Genomic DNA, 27,246 nt, shown 5'->3' with positions numbered 1-27,246 from the left:
TAGGGCAGCCACCCCGCTCCCTCCATCCCTCCCTCCGACAGCTCTCCAACGCTCGGGCTATTAGCTGAGCTGCTGTGCTGGTAAAATCTCTATTCCCAAAACAGAAAGGCTTTGCGAGAGCTGCTGACTGAAGAAAGGGCTGGCAAAGAGGCAGGACCATGGTAATGAAGGAACGGAGCTCACAGTCCAGCCTGCAGAAAATCCCCGGCAGCTGCTGCTGTGTCGTTCAGCTCAGCTACCAGCTCCTCTCCTAGGGAGAGAGCCCAGGGGCACCGTCCAGGCTGGGGCCTGCTGCCAGCTCTGCCACCGACTCCCCCGAGAGACCTTGGTCATGTCACTTTGCCGCTTGGAGCGTCAGTGTCCTCACCATTAAAAATGGGACTTTTCCTGATTGGACTCCCCCCCCACCAAAAAAAGTTTCCAAGGCTGGCATGAGAAGCAGCAGGCAAAGGCTTTTGCCCAGTGTGGTTTCTTGGTGCCACTCTTTGGAGGTGTGGGTGGTCTTGTACGTGGAGCTGGTTAGGGGATTGTTTTTGTTGAATGGGTTCTGGGTTTTGAAATCCCAAAGTTCGACAAAAAAAGGTGTGGAATTGAGCAAGTCATTACAAAAAGGAAGTGTTTCGGTCTTGTTTCGCTATTTTGACGTTTTTGGAACAGAACGGGGATTGTTTGGGGTTTTTTCCTTTTCAATTCAAAGCAATTTTTTCAGACGTGAAACCAGTTAATTCTATTAAAAGAACGCCTTGAAAGAGTTAACGTTGAATGGAAATATTTTGATCAAGCTGAAATTAGGGCACACTCACACCCACCCACACACACACTATTGATTTATTTTAATTTTCCTTTGTGGGAATGGTTAACATTTCCTGTTTTCAGACCACTATCTAAAGGGGCGGGGCGGGGGGGGAACTTTTGAAAGCAAGGAATTGCCCCAAAGACAGAAGATCTAGGCCCATCCAGCTCTAATGAATCAGAGCGATGGTGATGGGATATACAGAAGGAGCAAAGGAAAGCTTTGAAATCGGAGAGAGCAATCAAGCACAAGACAAGGACAAGGGAGAAGATAAAAGGAGGAGGTGCAGGTACCGGGCAAGCTGCTGCCTGGCTCCAAAGGCAGGCGATGGCAGCAAGGGCAGAGGGAAGGTGGCAGGGCAGAGAAGTGAACAGCCAAGGAGAGGTGCCATGAAAACTTCTGATGCTCTGCGTTTCCCCAGCTCTCTCAACAGCAACCGACCTCCCTGCTCTTTCCTCGTCCTTCGAGGACAAGGAGAATCGCTGGCACGTCCTGAAGGATCCTGCCGGGTGCTCGTCGCATTCCCTGATCTCTAAAGGTCCTGCCCATCAGCACGGCCGGATGGGATCCAGCGCCAGCCTCAAAGAACGGAGACCCAAGGGAGTCCCCAGCTATGGGCAGCGCCCCTGAAAGTTTGCTCAACATCACGATGTTGCACCAATGCCTCCCCAAAACCTCTCTAGGCATCCTAGCTTATACAACATTGAACGACCCATCAAAGCTGAGCAAGGTTTATGAATATCCCACGTGTGGACTGGAAGGAGATCCCCTGCCCTGCTTCCACGATGCCTTCATAGCACCTGGCAGAAGCCAGCGTCCCAGTGACCCACCGCCTCCCATCTTTTAGTCCAAGTGGACATAGCTTGGGGCCAAAACGCTCCTCTCCCTCTGCAGGTGTAACACACGGTACGACGAGGCTCCCACCCTTCCCTGCGGCTCTCTAGGCAAGACGAGCATTGACACCACGAGACCGCCCGGCTCGGGTACCACCCTACCCCATTCTCACTGCCGCCACTAATCTCTCCGAGGATCTCACCGAACCGTCTCCCTCCGCCTGTGCAGACTCCCCAGCTGATGAATCGTCCCCACGGCATTATTAGGCCCCGATGACAATCAGTGTCCAACACAATGCGCTACATCGCGGCCGCATCAAATCCGAGGCATTCAAAAGCAGCCCCACGGAAGGAACTAATTAATTTCTCTCGGAGACTTCACAATAAGAGAGGGAGCACTCGGTTAGCGCCCGGGGGACAACAACACGATACTCAACACAGGGAAGAGGACTCCAAAAAAAATATATCACAGGAGCTGCCATGGGGAGTCTCAATGTTGCTTTGACTTAACCCTTTCAACACTTCAGGTGGGCTCGTTCTCCATGCCTTCAGACTCAGCCGTTGGGTCTTGGGCATCGCAAGGGTCTCTCCCCAAAGGGCCGCCTGCTGCCGCCGCTAAACGTCACCTAGGCAGAGCTGAACATCTTGCTCTCCCCACTTCAATGCTTTGATCCGGATGCAAAGAAAACCCATCAAAGAGCTGGATACTCATCCGCCCTGATGTGCCCCATTATAAACCAGCTCCACCGGTTCCAGGGAGCAGCTCTAATGGCACAGCATCTCTACCCCGATTGCCTCTCGTCTCGGATATTTCTACGGCCCCTGTCCCCCCTGCAGTCTGCAATGTATTTATCCTTATAAAACACTCCTAGGAGGTGGGAAAGAGTCTATTATCCACGTATGACTGACAGGGCTACATCACTGAGAAACTAAGTGATCTGCCCAAGGACATACAAGCAGTCTGTGACAAAGCCAGGGCTGGCCCCTAGGTCTCCAGTGTCCAAAGAGCTGGAGTTCCCTCCCTGTCCCTTCATGTGTCAGCAATATGGATAAAAGCAGCAAAACAGACTGATTTATGCCTCTGCCCCTATTTAGCAATAAAACCAGTTCCCCGGCCAAGAGCCGGTGCACAGAGCCCCGGCTCGGAGCAAAATTTTATGGGCCAAGTTATAAAATCCTGAATATTATATTGGAAACGCTGACACAACCTTACCTACAGCAGCACAGTATTTATGTACCTAGAAATGTCTATATAAAATAGAGTTCCTATAAATCCCTGGAGCAGCAGGCAGGGCATAAAAAGTCGTATTAGTATTGATGAGGCATCGGAGTCGTGTTAGGAGCACTCCAACATGCCAGCCGTTCTAAGAAGCCTGCTGGGAACCAGGGCCCAGTGCAAAGACTTCAGTCAAGGAGAGTTTTTCTATTGAATTTAATGGGACCCTGGATTTGGCCTGCCCTAATGAGATGAACGGTCTCCGAGCCGACACACCTGGCTCAGGAGGGACTCGGGAGAACGGGTCCAACCACCAGCTCTGTCGCAGATTCTCCATACAGTGTTGGGCAAGTTGGAAAAAAAAATACCCTCAATGATTTAGGAGCCTAAACCCAACATACAATAGGATTTAGGCTCCTAATGGCTTACATTCCTTATGGGAATGACTCTTGAGTCACTGAGGAGCATTGGGAAATGTTTGGGTCTCCATGCCCCTGTCTGTAAAATGGAGCTAGCCCTTTCTTTGCGTCTCAGACATCCTTAGCTGACAAGTGTTGCAGGGGTAGTCCCACACGACAGCCCCGACCTGGGTGGCAGCTTCAAGCTCCAACTATAAATGCAGATTATTTTTATCTGCAAGGTGCAAAAGCTGCAGGAAGCTCCAGCTGAGGCTCAGTGCATGCTTTGAAGAGCACCTGCAGCCTGCAAAGTGCTAAGTGTAATGTTTAAGACTCAGAGAGATTTTCCCCTTACAGCCATAAATCCACAAACTTCACCTCGACTCCATTTATGTATTTTCAAATGTGGCTTTTTCTTTTTTGCATTAAGCTGAACCCGCTCTTATTACAGAAAACAACAAGCAGCGATTGATATTCTCCTCATTAGTTCCATTTAATTTCTTTCTTCTTCCGTCCAATTATGGGAGTCAATGTTGCGGCTCGTCTCTTCTCCCCCGCGCTGACACCTGGAGAAAACCTGCCAAGCTTCCTAAAGCCTCCGTCACAGGCAACACGTGCTCTTCATTTGCTTCAGCATTAACTATCTGCCCCGGCCTGTTTGCTGTGGGGGGAGGTCACCCACGGGAAGGCAAGTGGGATTGTCGCTTCACATGCCTCTGCCCACTAGGCATCATGGTGGAGTTTGACTCGCCTGCTACCTGGGGCGAGTCGATGGTGTTTCCAACTCCAGCTGCCCGTAGAAAGGAGGTCCCAGGATGTATCACGGTCTCCAAAGGAGAGGCTGGCTATGGTGGCCCTCTTTCTATAGGAATATCCCTCTTTCTATAGGAATTTGAGCACCTTGGTCATGATCCAGGTGTACCAATGGGAACCCAGGCTCTTCTGGCCTGGAGTTGTACTGGTAACTAGTAAGATAAAAGTTAGGGAGGCACCTTAAAGACTAGCTAGGTCAGAGAGGCATAAGCTTTCCTAGGGAACAAGCCCACGCCATCAGGTGCTAGCACCTGCAAAGCTGTGCGGTGCAGAGACCTGGCAGAAAAAGCAAGGATCACCCAGCACTTTGTGAAAGATGAGGAATGGAGGCAGCGAGATGGCCCAATCTGCCACACAGCAGGGAAATAATAGTCCCAGGCCAGCCTCGTAAGCTCACCCCATCCAATGCCCCGGATGCCGGAGACATCAGATCTGGGAGAGCGGCTAGAACAAGCCTCCGGTGCTCAGGAACCACGAGCTTCTCGCCAGGGCTGGTTGAAGCACACTGATTATTGGGCAGGATGCTAACAGGAGCTGCTGGGAAGCAACTCAAGAAGCAAGAGGAGCTCAGCTTGCCTCCAGACTCGCACGCCGAGAGGGGCACGCACGCTCGCTCGCTCTCTTTCACTCTTCACCCTTCCTGCATTTATCAAACTCGCACCGGCATTGACCAGAGGCAAGGAGCTCCAAGCCTGTCCAGAGGCAGGATTTGCTGGGTCCCAAACCAGGGCTGGAGGATACAAAACCCGGAGTGCTGGCTCAGCTCGCTCCTCCGTGCCAGCCACGGGTCTCAATGGGATCCAAAACCCACTGCTATTGCACCCGTCATGCACCGGGCACTGTCCTCTTCTTCCCCATGGAGAAACTGAGGCACAGCTGAACGGCTAAGGAAGCGTGCAGCACAACCAGAAAGACAACAGAGGTCTACTGGCAATCGACCTGCAGGATCCATGCTGGCGTGGCAACGGGTGGGCTATGGGTGAAGGAGGAGGAACGGTTCTGTGGTTGTCACCAGCGTGGCACACAAAAGATCTGGGTTCAGTTCCCTCCTCTGACACTGTTTTCCTGTGTGGCTTTAGCCAAGTCACTCCCACACCTCTAGGCCTCAGTTTGCCTTTGAGAAGTGGGAGTGATTTGGCTAAGGTCACACAGGAAAACAGTGTCAGAGGAGGGACAAAGAAGCGGGGTAGCCTTCCCTCCCCCAATTAGGCTGCAAGACCTGGCAGGTGCCAACATGTATGCATGCAATGCACCGAACACACCGGGTCCCCAACTCAGCTCCTGACTGTACTGCTACTTTAGCAAAGTGCCAAGCAAGAAAGGGACCAAGTATTGAATACTAATAAAGCAAAGGGGAAATAATCCTGCCTTGATCTGGGAGCAGATAACCTAGTAAAGTCCACGAGACCCTGGCTTTCCTGGAGGATGGGCAGCTCAAGTGACTCAAGGCTGCACTGGGCAGGATCCTTGCTGAAATGCATGCCCAGAGCAGGAGGAAGACTTTATTAGGTTACCTTCTCCCTGCTCCCAGATAAGGCAGGATTATTTCTCCTCTGGTTTATTATCCAACACTTGGACCCATTCATGAAAATACAAGAGCCTATTACACAGCCCTCCATCAAATTCTATTTATACCATAACCAGAGGGGGTGTTTGCAGAGCTGCTATTATACTTCTGTTGGCTCATGTTAGTCATAAGGGAAGTAATAATATGGTTTAGTGACTGTTCCGACCGATACAGGGAGGAGGTGGGTGTTAATGCTCAGTGCTTACATAGCGCTTTACATCTCCGAAGGAACGGCGGCAGTGTTAATTAATGCTAATGCTGCCCTGCGGCGGGGGGAAAGTGGACACGGCACCATCCGCAGTTCTAGACGGGGAAATTAAAGAAGAGGTACATGGCCAGCATGCCAGGGACGGTGGGTACCTGGCGGCCAGGTGCTCTGCCTCTGATAATCAGGCTGTCCGCGGCCTCCTCCGAGCTCCAAACTCGCCCTCCCTCCCTGCCCAGCGCTTGCCCTCGTACACGGTGCTGCACAGACAGCGTGGATCAAATCGCTTCTCGAAACCGGGGAAACCTGAGCAGCTTTGTCACGTGCGGCACGTCTCCGAGGCTGTCTTGAGGACACGTCTCTTTAGTGGGGTCACACAAAACATCCAGCCTTGTCTGGCACCCCCGGGCAATGCCCGGCAGCGGGCACAGAAGCGTCTTACAAGGGATACCTGACCTCTGACGGGTGCCCAGCGGTCCTTAGCGTGATGGCTTAAGAACAGAGATAATTACCCGGCGCCCTCGAGGCCCCTCTTCCCCTTGTTGTTGCTCTCCTCGCCCGTCTCCAAGCCTGGCTGTGGTTTCATCCAGTAATTAGGGCACAAGCCTGGGAGTCAGGAGCCTCGGGCTCGATTCCCTGCCCTGCAAGCGCTTTCCTGCGTGAGCTTGGGCAAGTCACTTAGCCTCCTGTTCCCCATCTGTGCTGCGGGAATAGTGGCAGTGGCCTCCCTTTCCCAAGCAGCCCGAGAGTAAAAGGTGCTCAGCCGCTCTGCTAACAGGCAGATAAGCAGAAATAGCCTCTAGGCTCCTCCAGCAGCTTTCACAGGCCTTCCAGCTCTGAAACGCTCAGCCTCGATGCACATACAGAGACAGCAGGAAACTAGTGTTACACCAGCTCCTGCTTTACCTCCATGGATAACAATGCCCCTGGCTGGGTGGCCTGCAGGGCCTGAACCTGGGGGGACCAGGCTGGAAAGCACGCGCTTGAGCTAAAGGACCAGTTGGCAGCCGCAGCACTGATGCCCTGTGGTTTTCGGTCCAAGGGAGACACAGATGCCTCTGACTAATGGCATTAGGAATCAAAGCCAAGTCTAAAGAGAGCAGCACAGAGGCTGCATCCATAAGCTCGCGGTTAACTTCAAGCACACGAGCATACCCCATGAGGTCAACAGGAGTGCTCATATGCTTCAGGTTAAGCACGGGCTTAAACTCCCAGCTGGATCTGGGCTGGTGAACAGATCAGCTAGCAAACAGCTTGCCCCATAGACGTTCCTAATGTCTCATCAGAATCCAATCTGCGGTGAGAAGGGGACTTGGTGGAGGAACGCGACTCCCCCCATCCAGTCTTTCACACTCTGGGGATGGGAAGGTGGAAAACCTGCCCTTTTGGCAGCTTTTCAGCCTTGTTGGAGGGGGGGAACCTCCTCCCATAGTCAATCTCCCAGCCCGCGTGCTAATTTGCATTGCATTACCCAGGATGCCCCACACCGAGACACTTTTTTTTTTCCCCCTCTCTCTCTTTTTGCAAAAAATTCCCAACTGGCTTGTGTCATAAATAAGATAGGAGACAGAAAACTAATACAGCCCCGCGATGCATTATTCATCCCCGGCACCGTTGTTATGATAGATTTACGACAGCTAATACATGCAAACTAAGTTTGGGCACTAAATGTGAAAATTAAGGGTGGGAGAGAGGGTAAAAAAAAAAAAAAAAAAAAAGACGATTCAGCAATCCCTATTTATGGCAAGCCACCGGAAGATGTTTTGCCTTTGCTCTCATCTCGTTATGGGTAGCGATAGGCGTTGCTAGCTTCCACGGTCAAAGGGCAGATGCCCAAGAGCTTGGCAAGCATCATCAGGCACTAATTGCAAGTGCTGGGGAGCAGCTATTAGAAGAGGACGGTGGAAGGCATGTTAGCCTCTGCCCCGTCGGAGGCCTCAAAGCCTCGGTGCTGCTGTGCAATCTCCTTTCTTCCACCTCTCTATGCTGCCAGTCTGGCCCTGAAGCTCTCTGGCCAGTCTACTCCGTCAGCTCCTCGTGCCCGAATGCCCCAGCAAATGGGTGGACTCACTCCTCCGTCCAGGAGGAGAATTTGGGTGTATCCAGCCTGCCGGTCTCACGGAGGAGGGACCTGATGGAGAGACAGGATCTGGATCCTTTCTGGTGCTTAGCCCAGTTCACAAACGTGCGTAAGCAATCAAAGTTACTTCAACTCAAATTTGGGCAGAGCAATGCGGAGAACCTCAGAAAGGGTTGCTGGCTATACGCCCATGCACCGACTGCAGAAAAGCTTGTGGACGCCACATCTGTGAGGGACCTAGTCCCCTTTCAGCATGGAAGCACACTCTCCTAACTACCCAAACCGGTTCAGCGAGCCTGCGGCTAGAAGAAAATGGGATGAGGGACTTGAAGACAAAGAGGTGAGAGACTGATGGGCCCTGCAAAGGAGGGAAGAAAGCAGATGTCACATTGCAACAGGCAGAAGAGACTCCCAAACGACCGAGCCATTCCTCTTGCAGGAAAATAAGTCCTCACCGGCGACAGCGAGGAGCACCTGATGCAAAACAGCACGGGCTGCTCCGAGGAGAAGCGCCACACAATTACACATCATAAGTATCCCCTTGTCACTCTCTGCCTTCCCTGAAAATAGGTCTCCCGCCCCGCCACCGCTCGGCCCGGCGCGGGGAGGGATAATGGCTTGAGATGGAGCACGTGTAATGTTTGTGCTCGCACGGACTGTCATTAGCATGGGCAGAAGATGCCGCGTCCGGGGGGCCGCCTGGCACGCCGTTCCAAGAGACGGCTCGGTATTAAATATGCATAGAGTTCACCTGGCTGCTGCACGCAACGGAAATATGATTGTGCACGCACGAGGACGGCTCTCCCATCCCATGCACGCCTCACCCTGATGTTTCAATCAAGACCGTGCTGCCGACGCGAGTGCCCGACCCAGCTCTCCGGTCCCCACTTGCCAGTCTCTCCCCCCCACACCACTCCCTTGCACTCAGCACGGTGCAAAATGCAGGTGAACGGCTATATTGATCCCCTTTAACCATCTACATCATGGGAGCAAGGAGAGGAGGCTGCAGCTTGCCCTGCCACGGAGGGTGCTCAAAGTCGGGGGGCTGCGGAGGGATGTTTTGACAGTGGCACAATGAGGCTCTTTTACACCAGCTGGGGATCTGCCCCATTGGCTCCCACGGGCACGTGCCTAGTGGCACGCAGCGGGATCTAGCTGCAGATCTCCGTCCCGCCACAGATGGTGATCGAGAGAGGAGGTGGCAGCAGTAGACAGAGGACAGGGTCCAGCTGGGGCTCAGGACACCTGGGCTCCATTCCTGCCTTGTGGTGCAGCACTGGACAAGTCACTTGGCCCTTCCCTGCCTCAGTTTCTCCGGTGCACAGAGTACAACCGTAGCACCGCACCTCCATGGCACCCCAGGCTCTCAAAATGCATTCCTTTTCCAAACTGGAAGAGAAGCTAGGGCTGCTGGGTTGTCTCTCAGGCCCCAGCTGAAATGCAAGTAGTTCACAAGTTACTACAGAATGGGCTGCGAGGTGGAGGGAGAGGCCTCTCTCATTGCAAGCCTTGCACTCCCCCTCGTTTTCCAGTCCCAGGGCCAAGCTGCATCACCCGCTGTCACTACACCAAGGGTCTGCAGGCCAAGATGCTTCCCCGGGGGCATCTACCTGGCCCCAGCAGCATTGACGGGTTTGCAAAGGGGCGATTAATGAGCTCTTTAATGGGGGCAGGGGGTGGGCAAAAAAGAAACCAACTCTGGCCCTTCTCCTGAGCCATCCCAGAGCTGCGTGGGTACCCAAAGCACAAAGAGAAACCAGGTTTCATAAATGCGAAGGGACCTTACAGATCATCGGGTCCAGCCCCCTGCACTTGGGCAGGAGAGACCACTGAGCCACCAGCTTCAACGGACATCCCTGATCCCACACGAAGGAGACGGCTGCGCAGGCATCTTGTGCCGTGCTGAGCGCTTTGGAGGGCACCGCTTGGACCCCGGGGCCTCAGGTTTGGCCTCTGCAATCAGAGGGGTCTGGACAAGAGGGAAAAACAAAGCTCTTTGCAGGAGGAAAGGTTTTGCTGCTGAAGCAGATGGAGGGAGGGAGACTGCAGGGAGTTTGCACTCGGATGCACGGAGGCAGGAAAGCGCCGTATCGACACATTCCAGCGCATAGCCGGGCGGATGGACGACTGTGCCGTTACCCGATCGACTAACGAGCTGCAGCCTCCCAGCTCTTCGGGCGGCAGGAATCTAGGTCAGCTGGCTCCCCCTGCAGAGAACGCCTGACCCCTCCCGGCCATGGGAGGTGAAGGCCTCCAAAACCACCTTCCTGCCATGGTCTTCCCCCGACAGCGTACCCCATTTTACACATCCTGCTGCACCTGCAGCTCCCATCACCCAGGAGCCCCAAGCACCAGGCATGCCAGGTGGCCAAATCCCATCACTGAGAGCACCAGCGCCAAGACCAAAACAAAGCTTCCACTGTGGCCCTAAATGCCCCTCACATGTGGGGCAGGTAGGATCTCAGTGCCTGCATCCCCTGAACAAACAGGGAGCATAGGCCCACGGTCCCTTGTCAGGACTGCATGCACGGGAGCATGGTGGAGGGGAAGGAGAAAAGGGCTGCCCCCGAGACCGAAGGGTGCTGCGTTCATCCATGCAGCCCTGGAGTCTGCTCTGGTGCACTGGAGCTGTGCCATGCCCCCCTCACCCAGGGGGTAAGTCTGCTCCGGTGCATTGGTCCTCCTCACCCAAGTCTGCTCCGGTGCATTGGTCCTCCTCACCCAAGTCTGCTCCGGTGCATTGGAGCTGTGCCATGCCCTCCTCACCCAGCCAGCTACCCGGCTTTCCTGTCAGTGCCCCTGCTTCTTCCCAAACCCTCTGAGGACCTGGACCATCTTCTAGGGGACCTGCATCCCTTTCATTAACTGCCGGAGAGTCAGGAGCAGTAACAGCATATAAAGGCCTCTGCTAAAAGCATCTGCTTCTCTTTCTCTCCAACCCCCGCCTAGTCCCAAGACGAGGGTAAGCTCCGAGTCCTACCCCACTGCTAAGCCTGGGGCAAAAAGAACGAGAAAGAGGGCTGGTGCTGGAAGACAACCCGTGAGCACCCACGTAGCCAGGGTGCCGGGTCTGCCAGGATGAACCGCAAGCCCACCTTGGCCCTGTGGAACCGATACCAAGCCCAGCATGCAGAAGAGGCCAGTCTCCTTGACCTGTTCCCCCAGAAAACACAGTTCGCTGGCACCGAGTGGAGGAAGCCAAGTTAATGAACAGCCTCAGAGTGAGCGCGGCCCCCTCTGCACCTGCTGCAGCAGCCGAGAGCTATTTCCCATCAAAAAGCAGCCCATTAGGCGCGCGGGGAGGCCGGGCGGGAGACGCGCGGTTCCACATGAGCGGCAGAATGCAATTGGAGGTGGAGGCCGGCAGGAGCCGGGAGCGCGCTCAACCGAGAAAAGCCCCGCGGCGCCGCTCCTGCCATTAGGTGCCGAGGGGGGAGCGGGCCCGTTGAGGAGGCCGCAGAGTTGTCCGGCAGACGTCCCCACAGCAATGGCACCATGCACGATGGGACTGTGCCTGTCCCGGATGCTCAGCCTTTCCCCAGGTGGTTGCACTGGAGCCGGAGCAAGCGAGATTGCAGGGTCCGGCCCCTGTGCCATGCACGAGCCCGCAGACTCAGCCCTGCAAAGGGTGGGACACCGCAACACTGCAGCAGTGTCTGAGACGGGGGGATCAAGCTGCTCCTCAAATGAAGTTCTTCACTCACCTGCGTGTCGTTTCCTGACACCCTCCTAGTCCAGCTTCTGGCAGCCGCTCTGTGCACAGCTGCTGGCCCGAGCAATGCCGGGAGTTGTGCAGGCACCCCAGGGGAAGGGGAAAGAAGAGAGGCTCGCCATCCCAGCATGGTGGCATCAGAGCAGGACTGGAGAGGGGTAAAACCTCCTCTGCAATGTCTTCCCCACGCCCAGCTGCTCCCCAGGGGCTCCTAGCTATCCCAATTCTGGAGCAGCGCTGGGCACTGCTCAGGGCACAAAGCGAGAGGCACCGAACAGACAGCGAGCAGCAGTACCTGAGCCTTTAGGCTGGCAGCATCCAGCACGGTGACTTGGTTGGCACAGCTGGCCCACAGGGTGTCATCCAGAGTCAGGAGGACTCTCACCGGCCCGGTCCCCACCTGCAAACAGGTGGGCTTCGCCTCCAGATCCCACAGCCCCCCTGCGGGAAGAGAGAGAGGAGAAGAGTCAGACATGGGTCCAAATAGATCGGGGGGGGAAAGCACCTGGATATAACCCGCTCTGAACCGGCCACCCAGACCTTTGCTCCTGGGATCTGGTACCCTTTTCGCTGTGCAAAAGAAGTGCAGGGCACCGGAGCTGGCCAGAGCCCTGGCTGATGGAGTCACGATCCCCTGGACCCATCACTCCCCTCCCTCACCATCCCAGAGCATCTGCAGCTGCTGCTTCCATGGCAAAGTCGCAGCAGGAAAGGGCTCGGCATAGTAAGGGCTCCTTTCCATTAGGCTGAACGGCTGTGAGCGAGCAGGAATCGAGGGAGCACTGGCACAGGTCACGGTTTGGGAGGCTCTGACATCCCACCACCCCTCAGGGGAGCTCCCACCAGAGGCTGCAAAGCCGGGCTGACGTCAGGGCAGACAGGCTGGGATTAGCCTCCTGGCAGCTGGCTCGGGAGACCTGGCTTCTCCTTTCCCCGTGAATCGAGCGCCGCTGGATGCTTCAAAATACCCACACTGCTGCAGCCAGACAAAGACACACATCTCCCTTCCCTGCAGCGAGGCACATGCTGTGGCCCCAATACGATGCACGGGCTATTTATAAATAGGTGGCCAGGTGCAGGCGATCTGGGATCACCCTCGAACGGAGGCCAGTGAGGCGGCACTTCTGCTTTCAATCCTGCAGTGCCCGCGCCGGAGCAGCCTTGCTGCTCCACTGCAGTCGGGGCAGCCTCAGACACACAACAAACCCATTTGCTCTCCTCTCCCCTGGCACCCCGTGGGCACGGGGACGGCTCGGGGGGGTGCTGCACCAGGCAACAGGCTCCGGCGGCCTCTCAACCTCCTCGGCAGAACACGTGGGAGCGGGTTGGCGTGTGCCGGGCTGTTAATTTTATGAGGCTCCATAAACCTGATCTCCCAGCCCGGCACACTGACGGGCACTGCTCATTATGCAAACCAAGCCAAAGAGAGAAGGGGACGTGGGGGTGTGGAGGCAACGGACAGGGCTGGAGGCAAGGGCAGAGGTCATAGAAGCTAGGGCTAGGGGCTGGGAAAGGGAACGGGTCTTTAAATCAGCATGGATGGCATGTGTTAACACGTGCACACAAATGCACGCCCTCCCAGTTATAGACACCATGGCAATAGTGCATTCACACACACCCCCACATCCACCCCTTCTCAGTTACAGACACCATGGCAGTGGTGTGCGCACACACACACCCCCTCCCAGTTGAAGGCACCACAGCAGTGGTGTGCAATGTGCATGCATGTGCACACACACTCACACAACCCCCAACGCCCATCCCCTCCCAGTTAAAGACATGATGGCAGTAGTGTGCATGTGCACACACACATACACCCCATATTGACCCACCCCTCCTTTTCCAGTTAAAGACACCTTGGCAGGGGTGTGCACAGACACACACAGCTACCCAGTTAAAGACACCACAGCAATGGTGCAAACACACACACCCACACACTCCAATTAAAGACACTATAGCAGCGCTGTGCACACATGCACACACATACACACAAACCCAGTTAAAGACACCTTGGTAGGGGTGTGCAGTTGTGCACAGACACACGCCTGCCCAGTTAAAAACACCATGGCAGTGGTACACACACACCCCCTCCCAGTTAAAAACTACTGTAGCAAAGGTGTGCAGCCCTGCACACACGTGTCCTTCCAGCGGCAATGGCATTGCCACAGCTCCTAATTCGGGCTCTTTGAAATGCGATTGAGCTGACAGAACTTGGCACAAAGCTTCGCGAGCTGCGCGGGGCCCTCCCGAGCCCTTCACCATCACACAGGCCCGGGCTTTCGTTAAGAGAAACGAAACCGCCTCGGCTCTTTCATCAGGGCGTCACGCTGCGCCAATTCTCCCCACCAAAAGCGCGGCAGGAACGACCTCTCCCGCCCCGAGGATTTTCTGATCTGTGGCCTCTGCTGCAAGTCGACCTTCTCCGCGCCCGCGTGACGCAGGCCATGAAAAAATCCCTTTTTTGCTTCCCCGACCTGCATTATAGGCTGCTGCACAAATGAGCTAGCAACGAGGCGGGCGGCACCGGGAAGCGGGTACTTCCAGGAAGCTCGCATGAAAGCGACTCCGGGCAGCGGATGAAACTGGAGGCCGAAGGAGGAGAAAATACATATGCGTCTGCTCCACGGCTAAGTGGCACACCGGGCTGCACGTGGCATCCCGGAGTTGAGCCAGGTGCCAAGCTGGGAGACCGACCCCTTAATGCTTTGCGCCATGAGCCGACCAGCCTCCGAGAGGGTCACCTCCATCCTGGAGAGCTCACCTGGAGGGCCAAGAGAGGTAAACCCCCAAAGCCCTGACCTCTTGGCAAGGCAGTTCAGGCCCAGCTGTAGTATGGAAGAAATACCAGTCTGCTCCAAGAGGAATGGCTCCCGTTTCAGGGTGGCTTCAATACAAGCCTACCTGTTGTGCACACAGGGGGCTGGGGTCCTCGAGGAACTATAAGCCGTCTTCGACAGCTAGCAAGTCATTTCTTGGGACAACCCATGATGAAACAGGGAAAGCAGCAAAGGGTAATAGCCAGGGTGCCAAGGAGGGACACAGAGCGGTGCCTGCTGCTCCCCAGAGACATCCAGCGGATGTTGTCCAGTGAAATCCTGCACCGACAAGGGAAGAAGATGACCCTACAGGCACTAGGGTTTTCTCTGGCCAGCATCTCCTTCCTGGCCAGATAAATCAAACAGCTTGGCCAAGGCAAGGAGGAGGTTGACCAGAAGGCCCTGGGATTTCCAAGAGCTATGGATATGGCATGCATAAATGCAATGGCAAAAGGGAAAAAGTGCAACCGGTCCTCAAGAAGATAGCACCATCCCGGCACCAAACCCTAATTCCACCATTGCAATGGATCTACCCCCAAACCTCAAAATCTGGCCACGGCTGATACACAGGCAGGACGTTATCAAACCAAGCGCCTCTGCAACGTGTGCCGGGTCATTGCTTCTGCCGATGCCTCCCGTTTCTGTCCCCGCGCAGAATTTGCTGCTCTCCAGCCTGTCCTTACAAGTTCACGCGGCAATTGCTGCAAATAACGCTCCCCTCGTTGCTCCGCCACAAGCAGCTTCTTGCGTTAGATGCTTTCAAAATTCACACCGTGCTGAGCAGACACAGATCCTACGGCAGGGCTCGACTCCGACTCCCCGAACGGATGAACGTAGCTCCTCGAATCGGGTTGCTGGCGCAAGTCTTCCCGAGTGTGAAGCTAATAGGCACTTGCTGCAACTATTCACATATTTTATAGCCCAAAAGAAATACCTCTGAGCTGCCAAATAGTCTCTGCAAAGCTCAGAGCAGAGAATTTCCCCCCAGTCATTTCTGCAGCGAAGGAAATGCTGTCCTGCTACCGAAGTGACACCACGGAGCCGATTAATTGCTGGCTGAACTGGAGTGCCTCTCTTAGGAAGACAAGCCACTGGGATTTCAAGCTTGCCAGTGATGAATGCACCACCACCATCTAACTGTTGCGATAGCTAATTACCTTCACTTAAAAATGTGCCTTTTGTTCCCAATATGATTTTTTTTTTTTAACTTTGGCTTACAGACACTGGGTCTTATGCCTCCATCTGCTACATTAAAGGGCGCTCTAACATCAGGGATCTTTTCCTCAGCACCTATAAATTGCAATCAAGTCACCTCTTCACCTTGCCTTTGATAAGCTAATGATCCTCATCTATTGAAGTTCCTCACTGTAAGGCCTGCTCTCCACACTTCCGATGGTACTGGAAGCCCTCTGAACTCTTCTGCAAGCTTCACTTAAAAATGAGCTGTTTTGGGAAACTTTCCTTCTAATTAAAATGCACAGGGGCCTCGTTACCTTTAACCCCCTTTGCCTGTGGGAATTTTCAAGAGCACTTATGGAAATGGGTTTCCTCCTGCCGCCTTCCTTACCAGCCGTCATCAAGGGGAACGTGCCAACACGTTCTGCCAGAAGCTCTCGCTCTCTCCTATATGCAGAGGAACGGGCCAAGGGATATCACGAGCAATTCAGGAGGTCGCTTCAGCAGTTTCCATGGGTTCAAACGATGGAGCTGACGTGTCTGGTCGTCGCTCTGACCGCGCGAGTGAAGCTGCCCTGGTCTTCACCAGATGGAGAGCTGGCCCGGAGTCTGCCAGCCCCCGCGTAGGGCACTCTTCGGAGGAGCCTACAACCAGCCCTTCTGGCACGGATAAGCTGGCGAGGACAAAAACAGACGCTTGCTAATTCCTGCCCTTCTGGTCTAGGAGGCGGCAGCAAGGGAAGGAACAGAAAGAAACTTCACTTCCTACAGGAGCTGTGATTGCCAGCGGGCCTCGCAACACCTCCTCCCCAGAAGCGAAGGTAGGGCAAGCCGGCGCGATGGCTGTGACGCTGGGCGATGCCAGGGCGGCTTCGTGGCGTGGCAATGCGGCGCCTCGCGTTTCTTATGCAGCCCATCGCGAGGCGATCGTGGGGCACGCCTGCTGGGAGTGCAAAGGTGGCAGCTCTCCCAGAGGTGAGAGGGCAGGCCCTTTCAACACGGGCACGACCAGACCGAATCTTGTACCCCCCTAACCCTCTGACCGATCTGTCTTGAATGGCGCTTTCCAAATCGCCCTAGATTCAAGCCACGTGCTTTAGATTCACAAAGGCAGTGTCCCTTCAGCACAGCTGGAAAGGTGATGCCCGTCCCCCTTGCTGCACTCCTCCATAGGTCCTCTATCCCCACCGGAGCACCTTGTGCCACGGGGCAAGACTTCAGCCATCCTGGGTAGCCAGATCCCACTGCTAGACCCACTGCGGTGCCGATGCCCCTCTTTCCAGCAGAAGCAGGGAAGGAGCCTGCGAGCCCTTACCGATGCACGTGCCACTGCTCCATGCCCACGTACAGCCAGCAGGATTCGTATGAGGGCACTGAAACCTGGAAAGGCTGGACTGCTGGTTACCCAGCAAGAGGGTGGGTAACCAGCCTCAACTGCGATGATGCTCAACCCCACAAAGTTGCTTCTCCGGTAAGGCCCGACTCAGGGCAGTGGCTTCCCTTCGTGAAGCTTCGTACCTGCCGAGGTTGGGGTGCATTCTCCCTCCGGGCTGTTGTGTGCATCCCCTGCTTTTGCATCGAATGCCACCCGAACCAGAGATGGAGATGGGAACGGCGAGCAGCTCCGATGCGCTGGTGGCTGCTCCGGGTGCCAGAGCTGCTCTCGCTCTTAGGGGCAGGGGCTCACCGCTCACGGAGGCCGGTGCAAGCAAAGAGCCTGTTATTCGAGGCTCTTTCCCACCCTCTAGTGATGGAACGGAGGTAGTTCCTCACCCAGGCAAAGCAGGTCCTTCCTGGACCAGGACCTGGGGAAGAGGGCTTGGGAAGACAGTAGGATTTCTGTGCACTGAGCAATGCAACAGCTGCCGGCCCCCACTTCCCTTCCTCTCTCCTATGCACATCTCAAGGGTGCTCCAGCCTGATATCAAAAACCAGCACCTTCCTCCAACCCCTCCTCTCAAAGCAACACCGATGGCACGGAAGAGCCAGACAGAGGATGGGAAGGAGTCATCCCCTCGCTGCCTGCAGGGCCCCTACAATTGCTGAACCTGGAGAAGACCAAGCAGTGGAAGGGGCTGGTTGATGCACGGCCCACCTCGAGACACCCTGTGCAGAGCAGTTGAGGGGCCTGTCCCAGCAATGGCAACGTCTAGCACCCAGATACAAGGACACATGAAGATCAGCTCCACAAGCCTTGAGCAAGACGTAGCCCGGCTGGTCCTTGTTTCAAGCAGTCATGTTCAAGTGCGGACCGACAGCTGATTGTACCAAAAAAAGCCGAAAGGTCCACCCGAGCCTAGTGCCCCATGAGACTGGTGCAGTTCAGGTTCATTAGCTTCTCCAGCCAGCCTGGACTCTGCAAGCTGACTGCCGGGTACCGACCAAGGGTAGCCTTGGCAAAGCTGGACCTTGTGCCTCTGGGACTGGCAGTGCCTGGAGGGTCCGCACCAACTTTCTTGGGGGGCTTTGATATTTGTGACATAGCGAGTGGCTCCAAGGAGACTCCCAGGTGCAGCCAGGTCATGGGCACAAGCCACCATGACCTCATGCAAGGCTGTGGCAATCCCAAGGTCACCGGTTCTCTTGCACTGCCAAGCTGCAGTTGCCTATGGAGAAACTTGCCCGGTGGCTCAGCCAGTCCCTAGGCTACCTAATGCCCCCCAACACCTCCTGATGGCATAGCAATGCATCCAGCACCAAATGCCACAGTCTCTAAAGCAGCAATTCCACGAACTGGCAGCAGTAGCAAACTCTTATCCCCAAAACAAGCAGCCCTCTAAGAGAAAGCAATCCTTTCCAGGTTTGTTACTCCTCTGCAACCCTGCTCCATTCCTACACCAACATCCCCTCAGTCTCTGCAGCGGTCAGGGTGGAGGGAGGATTGCTCACGGGAGGGAGCCAGGAGTGAGCGCTTGCTGTAGAAATCCCATGCAGCGGACAGAGCCTGCCTGGATTTGCCCTGCTGACGCCCAGCTCACCCGGTGGGGAAGCAGTAGTGACCGAGTGGATCCGACGTGGACAGCGTTGCAAAGCATGGCATGAATAAGTGACGAGCCTGTTAACCAGGAGGCCTTTGCTCTCCTCTTGCGACCTCTCATCGCTTGCTGGAGAAGGTAGGCTGAGCGCTGCGGGGAAGAACGGGAGGCAATAGGGGAGGAAGAAGGTGGCATGCTCACGGAGAAGAGGTCCAGATGCCCAGGCAGTGGGATCACCCATCGTTTGACTTGTCCATCCACGCTGGGCCTGGCAGAGAGCCCCCTCAGGCTTCCCTGCACATAGGGGATCCTTCCCTTATGTCAGGAAGAAACACCCTTCTCTATGGGGTAAACCAAAATGGGCCCCTTGGATGCACCTCCCTGTATCACCTGCACAGCATCAGGCTTTCCAGGACTCATGGCCTCTTCGTGTCAATGAGCAAAACGCGCTGCCCGGATGCACCCCAGGCTGGGCCACAGGCAGACTGAAGGCCTTGGGATGCAGCGCTGGCATCCATACGAGCCCCTTCGACAGCTCTGGAGCAACCTCTGCCTCTAGAAGGAGGCCCGTGTGAAACGAAGCTTTGCAGGTCTGTGGCAACAGCTGGCTCCAAGGGGCCAGGGGACCATCGCCGACTCTCCCACGTCGCCAGCTGAAATGCAGAAGCCTAAACAATGACGTCTTGTGTCCAAGCATCAAGCAGCATCACTTTGGGCTTCTAGCATAGCCAAAAGGGCTCCGAATGATGGGCCAGCGTAGGTTAAAGGGGATTTCTGAAGAGTGAGCAGCAGCATGCTGGTGTCTGGGTGGCTTATACCAAAAAGGGTGAGGGGTCAGCAGTCTTGCACTTCTTCCATGCAGATCCCTGGGAGATGCAGCCGCTGGCCCAGTGTCACTGCTTTGTGGGATGAAGCGCCATGCTCCCGGGACCTCACCTGTCTTCAGCAAAGCATCCACGTGCACTTGGAGCCAGGAAAAAAAATGAATCTAACCAAGACACAGGCAGGAGCTTGTGCATGTTATCCCCGAAAGGCCCTTGGAGTGGGGTGGTGGGCAGGGATCTGCTTCATTTATAAAGTCAAAGAGGTGAGCCCTCAGCCCACCAGCATGGAGATCTCCAGGCACATCCCAAAAAAGGGATAGGTTTTCCTAATTCATTGGACTTTGCAATGCAGAAACTGTAGACCGCCCACAAAGCTCCCTCACCGACCCAACAACAGGCACAGCCGAAGGGGCGCTGGAGCGATGCTTGAACGCAACTAGATGGGACCAGCCCGTGTGTGGGACCCAGGGTGAACCATACAGGTTACATGCAATGCTGTCATGTGGGTGAAGGAGCATCTAGCTTGGCAGGCACAAAGCAACCGGGGACAGGAGCCAAAAATAGGCAGCCGAGAGGAGAAACCCATCCTCGTCCCCCTATCTGTTTCCCCTCCCTTCAGCAATTACGGGCAACATGTTGTCAACAGGAGGGAAGAGCACGGCACATAATGGCAGGGTTGAAATCCATCCGCCTCCCGAGGAGCCGGCTCCTGGAGAAAAGCAAAGTCCAACAGCAGGGGAGAGACAGGGAGGAAATTGAGATGTCACGAAGCAAAGGAGAGGAGCGATAAGTAGAGACGGAGCCGCTGGCGTGCTGCGTGCGGAGCATGGCACCTACCCCTTTCATCAGCTGGGGAGAGCACCCTGTGAACATACGCGTGTGTTCACACTCGCCCATGGGCACCCACCGGCCTGGGAGATGGCTTCGCCACCTCTTCCCCCTCTAATTAAAACCCACAAATGCTGCATCAGGAGCTCATTAAAACCCTCAGTGCACTGCTAGGCTGAGTCGAAGCTGTGCACGAGGACCCGGTGGTAACCCTGGGCTGGCGGCGACGATGCAGTGAATCTGGCTCCTTTGTGCAGGGCTGGCTGGTAGAGCTGTGCAGACACCTCCAAGAGATGGCTCAGACTAGTTGCTACCCACGGCCCAGCACACGCAAGACCCAATCCCCCTTCCCGAATCACACTGAGAGGGAAATTCTCACCCGGGCATCAGGACTCACTCAGCATCCTCCCCTAAGGCCTGAGCCACACAGGATAAGAGCCCAGGACAAATGCCCATCGGATGGCCCTAGTCTCTTAGCTCACTGTGCAGAGTTCAAGCCCTTGGCATAGGAGGCTGCCAGGTTTGATCCCTGGCAGTCACTTAGCCCCTATTTTGAAGGCTTGCCTATTGCCTAGACCTGCCAAGAAGCAAGTTTCACCCAGAAATTGCCCTGGTACCAGGCTCAGTGCACTTACCTGCGCCTGGCCCAGGATCTGGCACGTCTTGGTCATTGCAACCATTTCTCCCATTTCTGGGAGGAAAGCAAATGGGATTCAGACAGCTGCCCGAGGGCTGCAGCACTTGTGGCATGTTTTGGCAGCCCTTGAAGAGTGCACCAGGCCAACATCATCTCATGGGCTTGAATGGCTCCTAACGAAGGGCCATTGCTCCTTTACAATGTACAGAGGGAAAGCGTAAGAGCCATCCAGTAGGGTTCCTTAGTAGACAACTGGTGTCTTCTCTGCCAGACCATCAATAGGAAATTAGCCTTTCCTTCTCAGATAGGATTTCGTTTTTGCAGCTGCTATGAAGCCTAAAGTCAAGCCAATTCTCAATGGCTAATTAGTGTCTTTTTTTTTTTGGCAACAGCTAGAAAGAAAAGTGATTTAAAAATGAAAGAACCCCCTTGGAGATAAAGTTGGACGAACCTTGTGTGGGGCATGTTTGGACTGACCAGCCCCTCGGTCGAATTGGTGATGGGTTGGTGTCCTTGTGGTGGTCACCTTGGAGGCCTCCATATGATGCCCGTTTCCCCCCCCGTGGGACTGCACATGGATGCCACGATCATTGTGGTCAACCCAATGGCAATTACAATCTGAAAAACAACAGGCTGCAAATCCCGCCTGCACTCTTGGGATATTATGCTAGCTGCTATGGCACATGGGATAATTACTATCCCCGCTGCAGCAGCATCTGAGGTCCTCACAACCTTTGATTTCTCTTTTGGCAAAGCACCCCTGTGTGTCAGGACAATGCTCTTCCCCCCGTTCTGGAGATGAAGCGCAGGGAGACTAAGGAAGGTACCCAAGGAAGAGGCCTAAAGTCACACAGAGACTGATCCCATTGTGGGCAACGTGGCAAAGAGCTACCAAAGGCCACACCGCAGGTACGGCAAGAGCTAGAGGGACGTACTGGCCCTGTGCCCCACACTGCTGGGACAAGGGAGGTGAGAAATGAACTTGCAAGTCCCCACCTCATCCCAGATCTGCGGAGAAGAGACCACAGACAGACCCGGCGAGTCCCAAGTGCAGTAACCGTCCCCCCCGCGCACCGCTCCCGCTCTCACCGCTGGTCCTGGCATAGGCAGCTACAATCCCATTCTGCAGGCCGGCAAACAGGTAGTCGGGGCTGTGCTTCAGGCAGAGGACAGGCTGCCGCCCGGGGCTCTTGCAGGTCAGCAAGCACTGAGTCCCCGTATCCACGCTTCCATACACCATGATGCTGAGGTCAAGGAGGAAAGGAGAGGTAAGAACAGCGGTGACACACAGCGGGGAGCACGCGTACGGATGGAGACCAGGCTTTCCAGCCGCTGACAGCTCAGCCCCGTTGCATCCACCATGCAGCAGCTCGGAGGTGGAGCCGGGGGTCTGGCTGCAGAAAGCAGGCTCCCCATAGACCACCACGCTGGACTCCTCGTATTTCTGTCCTATCCACCAGCTCTGTGATGTGCATAATGTGTGACAGCAGAAGCCACTGTGCAGCTCCTCCATGTAATATGGCTTCGATTTGACCTAGAGCATGCATCCCTCTGGGGTAGAGGCTGGGGAGGTGGTGAGGAAGGGACTCACCTGGCTGACTTGGAGAAGAAGCAGCTCTGGCATGGTAACATGGTCCTCCCAACACTCCCCCCAAGTAAGTTGGCCGTGTCCTGCTAGCCAAGGCTCACAAAACCCAGATCCTAAAGGAGACTCTTGGGGTCTGAGACCCTTCAGCCTAGAGGGGAAGAAGCTGGATTCTGGCGGAGATCAAGAAAGCACCGCCTGGACAGCAGAGCCCAGGAGACCTGGCCAAGAGGGAGATGCAACTCCATGAAGATTCAGGGATGGCCAAAGACCTGTGTTTGGGTTTCCAAGAGTTGGGGCGTGTGACTATGGCAGTGACTGATGAGGACAGACTCAGGGTGGAAAGAAGAAGGGAGACCTGGAGTTCACCTGGGATGCAGAGGAGGAAAGCCAAGGAGGGAGCACGCAGGGAGGGTAACTGCAGCCTCCAGCGGAGGGTGCTTCAAGGACATGATGCTGGGGAGACATGTTCTTGGTGTTCACGCTGCGCCGCGGCTGCTGGGCATCCAGCAGGGCCAACCAGCGCCGGCTCCAGGGAGACACCTGCCTCTCCAGCAGAGGACAAAGCCGAGACGGGCAGTGCCGCCCACCCCGCAGCTCACCTGCCATCCTGAAGCCCCAGGCAGATGGTGGGGTGCAGAGCGGAGGCCTGCTCAGCAGTCGCTCGCGAATCCTCAGTTTTCTCCTGCTCCTGCTCCTCCCCGCTCTTTTCCGGGATGTATTCCATGCAGAGCACCTGGGAGGCCACGGGGAAGGACTTCACTGTGCGCGGCACCGATCGGTTGAGGGAGAAGATCTCCACCTGGCCTCCTGCTCCTTCTTGGCCTCCCCCAACCTGCGGAGACACGGGATACCTTTACATGTCATCCCTCACCAGCTGGACTGTGCCCCATATACCCCCATGCCTCCATCATCAGTGCAGACACAGTGCCTGGGTTTCCCCACCGATGTTGTCACAGAGTAGAGGCAGACAGGACCTCCACGCTGGGCAGATCCACCTCCTGGGTGGAGATGGAGACATACAAGCTACTTGGGCCATCTCATGGACACTCCTCCCTTCCTCAGAAGTGTCCTCCCCTGCCCCAGAAATGCCTGGGGGTGATGCAGGCTGGAAGTAATGCAAAGGGTGATGTGGCCAGGCCCTGGGGGTGATGCAGAAATGCCTGGGGGTGATGCAGGGCTGATGTGGCCAGGCCCTGGGGTGATGCAGAAATGCCTGGGGGTGATGCAGGTCTGCTTTATGCTACCTGGGGGCCAGATGGGATGCTCATAATGACCCCCTTCCAGCCTTGAAATCTGCAAGCTGCCCCTCTCTCCAGGCAGTGGCTGTGCCTTTTTCTCCATGCCCCAGAAGAGTTGGGCAGTACCCAGGGGTTCATTAGCTGCTCTTAGGGATGCCGAAACACAGTCCAGCTTCAGCATCTTATTTCTGTGCAAGGAACCAAAAGGCCAAGGTATCCTGGGAGACGTGCTGGAGGCAGGTGGACCAAGTCAGCCCATACTCACCCAGAGGTAGCCCTGCGGCAGGGAGGTGCTGACAGCAGAGAAGCCCAGCAGCGAGGACTGGACGGGATTGTGCACCACGGCTCCAAGCTAGGAGAGAGACAGACAGGGTGCTCTCAGAGCTGGGCTGGGAAGAGCATTGTGAACACGCAAAGATCCCCGATGGCGGAGGAGAATCTCCACCTGCTTCCTTGCTGGCCGGTCCATTCGAGTGGGGTTTCCATTGGCACTGTCTAAGCCCACAGACAGCAAAAGGAGACTGCCTTCTACACACTGCAACCCACCAGCTGCTCCCATTCCCCCCAGCAGTATGATCTCTGGCCAGCAAAGTCTCAGTTGCCACTGAAACAGTTACCTGCCTGCTCCCATCACAGGGATTTTGGGAGAGACCAAAGCCAGCTCCGTGTATGGGTGCTTAATGATCTCAGTGCAATCCAAGGCTTTTTGGGGGGAGTAAAGTAAGGGAAAGAGCTGCACCTTGGTGCACATTGCAAAGCCAGGCTTGGATCTCAGTTGTATTTTGCAATCTGGTGCCATCTTCTGTTGAGACGAGCTATGCCCACCAGCTGCCCTGCGAGGTAGGCCGGCATCTTTAGCAACAGATGGAGGAACAGAGGCAGGCCGGTGAAGGGTTTAGGGTCTACACACGGACCAACTGCACTCACCAGCTTACGCTATTGGGAAAATCTTCCCCAAAGCGATCTGCTCACTGCAAGCATGTGGCAGTCCTGGCTAGAGGGCCCAGAAGTCCTGACATGGGGGGGGCAGGTGAACCTCCTCCTTTAGTAAAGCTCCAGCTGAAAGAAGGAGCTTTTCAGAGCCCCAGAGAGATACCTTGCAGGGCCCATCCAGATGGATTACACTCAAAAGCAATTGCTTCACGGGATCATAGGAAAGTCAGGCTGGAAAGGACCTCGAGAGGTCGTCTAGTCCAGCCCCTGGATCAAGGCAGGATCCTCCCTGGCTAAACCAGCCCAGACAAGTGTCTCTCCAACCTGCTTTGGAAAGTTTTTAAGGATGGAGACTCCCCATCTTCTCTAGGCCGCCTGCTCGAGGTGCTGGACCACTCTTTGTTTCCTACAAAGCCCGACAGTACAAGTTGCACCCAGCCCTGGCTCCCAGCTCTGACCACTTCTGCAAAACCGAGTCAGGCTCCTGAAATAGGTGGTGAGATAGTGGCTGTTGATAGTGGCAGCTGTTGGAGCTAATTTGCTTGATTTAATCAAGACAAACGTGGATTTTTCCTGGCTCCCTTAGACTGCAGATTCACGGATCTGAATACACCTATGGGAAGGTGAACCTCTTCTCCCTCTTAACCTCAATGAGAGGGGCTTGAAGGGGGTGTGGAAGGGCCCACTGGCCCTCTCCCGTAGGCAGGCGCTCTCCGTACCTTGGACTACAGCAACATCAGCTAAAGACGCGACACGGGGATAGGGGAGGCAGACGGAGCTGTTTCGACCTGTCTGATCATCATCATAACGATCATAAAATGTCCTGTAATTTGGGCAAATTTAGAGAAGCCAGGACGTACCCAGCTAATCTACCCTGAGCTGATGCAGGTGTCTGCGGATGGGAATGGGTGCAGAGGGTCCCACAAGCAGCAAAGCCCCCCGGGGACAGGGGCTGGCCGTGCCACGAGGGCAGGGCACTGGGGAGGGATGTGCACCCTCGTCTCCAGCCAGCCCCGATCTACTTGGCACGTCCACCTAGGCCTGCTCACACGTCCAAGCAAGTAATGCGCCTGCGAGGCTTTCCTCCAAGAGCGAGCGCAACGGGCAGCCGTCCCTCTTCTCCTGTTACCGCAGCCCGCGCCGGTGGCATTTAGACCCGCTCCACTGCGGCGTGTGAGTTAACAACCACCCTGTGCAGTCACTCACGGGGGCTCTTTACAGCCTTGTTTTTGTTTTAATTTACTGGCGTTATTTATTCATTCGACGGCTCTGGGGCTCAGCCCATCTGTTTGGGATTCACGCACTAAGTCTCTCCTGTTTGGAGCGGGGAGCAGCCGTATCGAGCAGTGAATCCAGTGCCCGGGAGAGGGGGTAGGAGGCTATGCAGGACAGAGATCCTCAACCAGGTGTCCCTACCTCGCCCGTCCCGCACCCCCGTGGCCTAGCCCCTTTCTTTGCCAGGAGGCAAGCACTATAATGGTTGTTGAAATGGGGTGCTGCTCAGTTCCCAAAGATGCCTCAAGTCCCAAAAGATTGAGAGCCACTGGTGTAGAGATACCAAGGGAGTGTATGGGGGGAAAGCAGATGGTAAAGGATGGAGAATTCAAACTTTCCCACTATACACCTGGATGTGGGGATGTATGGATGCCCTGGCACTGGGTACGGTACCGCCAACTACGGGCAGATCAGAGCAAAACTCCCCACACTTCACGGGTGGAAAAACCTGCTCTCACGGAGGCCACGTTCAAGGACAGGCTGGGAGAGAGGGGCTTGGAGGGCCCGGCCCGAGTCCGGCGAGGATGTGGAAAGTTTACAGCTTTGAAAGGAAGAGCCTGGAGACTCTGCCCCCGGGGCCCTGAGCAGGCATTTGAAGGTGAAGGACGCCGCAAACGCCCCGCTGACACCGCGGGGACAGGCGGGCGGCGGAGGGGAGGACATTCCCCCATCAAAGGAACTTTGTAGATTAACAATAATATGCGAACAAAGGAGTTTGACTCTTCCAGCTGGTGCCCTTATTAGCATTGTAGAAAAACAACCGCGCGGCATCAAAGAGCAGCATCTATGGTGGAGCTGAGGAGAAAGCAAAAGCGCCAGCTAAAAGGAAAAGAAGAAACCCAGCCCCGGTCTCCCCAGAGAGCCACTCGCTGCCATTTGGTCTAATTAGACAAAACGGCAATGAGGGCAACAGAAGGAACCTGCTCCTTCTCCGCCGGCAGGAGGGGGAAGGGAGCCGAGCGAGCGCGGCACAGCCGGCAGCCCGCCCGGTTGCATCACATCTGTTACCGTCGGTAATTGGATGAAACCCTGGCATTGAAAAGCCCCAATTCATCCCGCTGATTGGGTTGCAGCCGTAACGAAAGGCAACGGGGAGGTGTGGTAGGAAGGGAGCGAGCTGCGGGTGCATGGGGACCACATCTCCCCCAGGAGTCAGGCCACGACCTGGCCAAGGGGTAAGGACGTATTCAGGACCCCTGGGTTCAGCTCTGTGCAGGGATGAGATGCACCCGCGTCAGGGAGTCAACTGGCTCATCATCTCAAGCCGCTTCGAAGCCCCGGGACACAAGTGCACGATTAGCCCCGCACCGCAGACAGCATGCTCAATGCAACCAGCCTC

The 27,246-nt window shown here is 55.5% G+C and overlaps 1 protein-coding gene across 8 annotated transcripts in view; it reads right to left on the bottom strand.

Annotated features, from left to right (window-relative positions):
• The window catches only part of ARHGEF10L (Rho guanine nucleotide exchange factor 10 like), a 144,444-nt gene that overhangs the window by 13,832 nt on the left and 103,366 nt on the right, over positions 1-27,246 (bottom strand). For all 8 annotated transcript variants that reach the window (XM_059716889.1, XM_014601928.3, XM_059716887.1 and 5 more), the window contains 4 exons: positions 23,965-24,051; positions 23,061-23,293; positions 21,963-22,117; positions 11,913-12,058 (listed from right to left, as the gene is read on the bottom strand). In XM_059716889.1, coding sequence (XP_059572872.1) covers positions 11,913-12,058; positions 21,963-22,117; positions 23,061-23,293; positions 23,965-24,051 — 621 coding nt within the window. The remainder of the gene's footprint in view (positions 1-11,912; positions 12,059-21,962; positions 22,118-23,060; positions 23,294-23,964; positions 24,052-27,246) is intronic.

Source organism: Alligator mississippiensis, chromosome 13, assembly GCF_030867095.1.
Source record: "Alligator mississippiensis isolate rAllMis1 chromosome 13, rAllMis1, whole genome shotgun sequence".
In the NCBI taxonomy this organism is placed as follows: domain Eukaryota; kingdom Metazoa; phylum Chordata; order Crocodylia; family Alligatoridae; genus Alligator; species Alligator mississippiensis.
The sequence above is the reverse complement of the archived record's forward strand: the minus strand, read 5'-3'. Positions and strand labels throughout refer to the sequence as shown.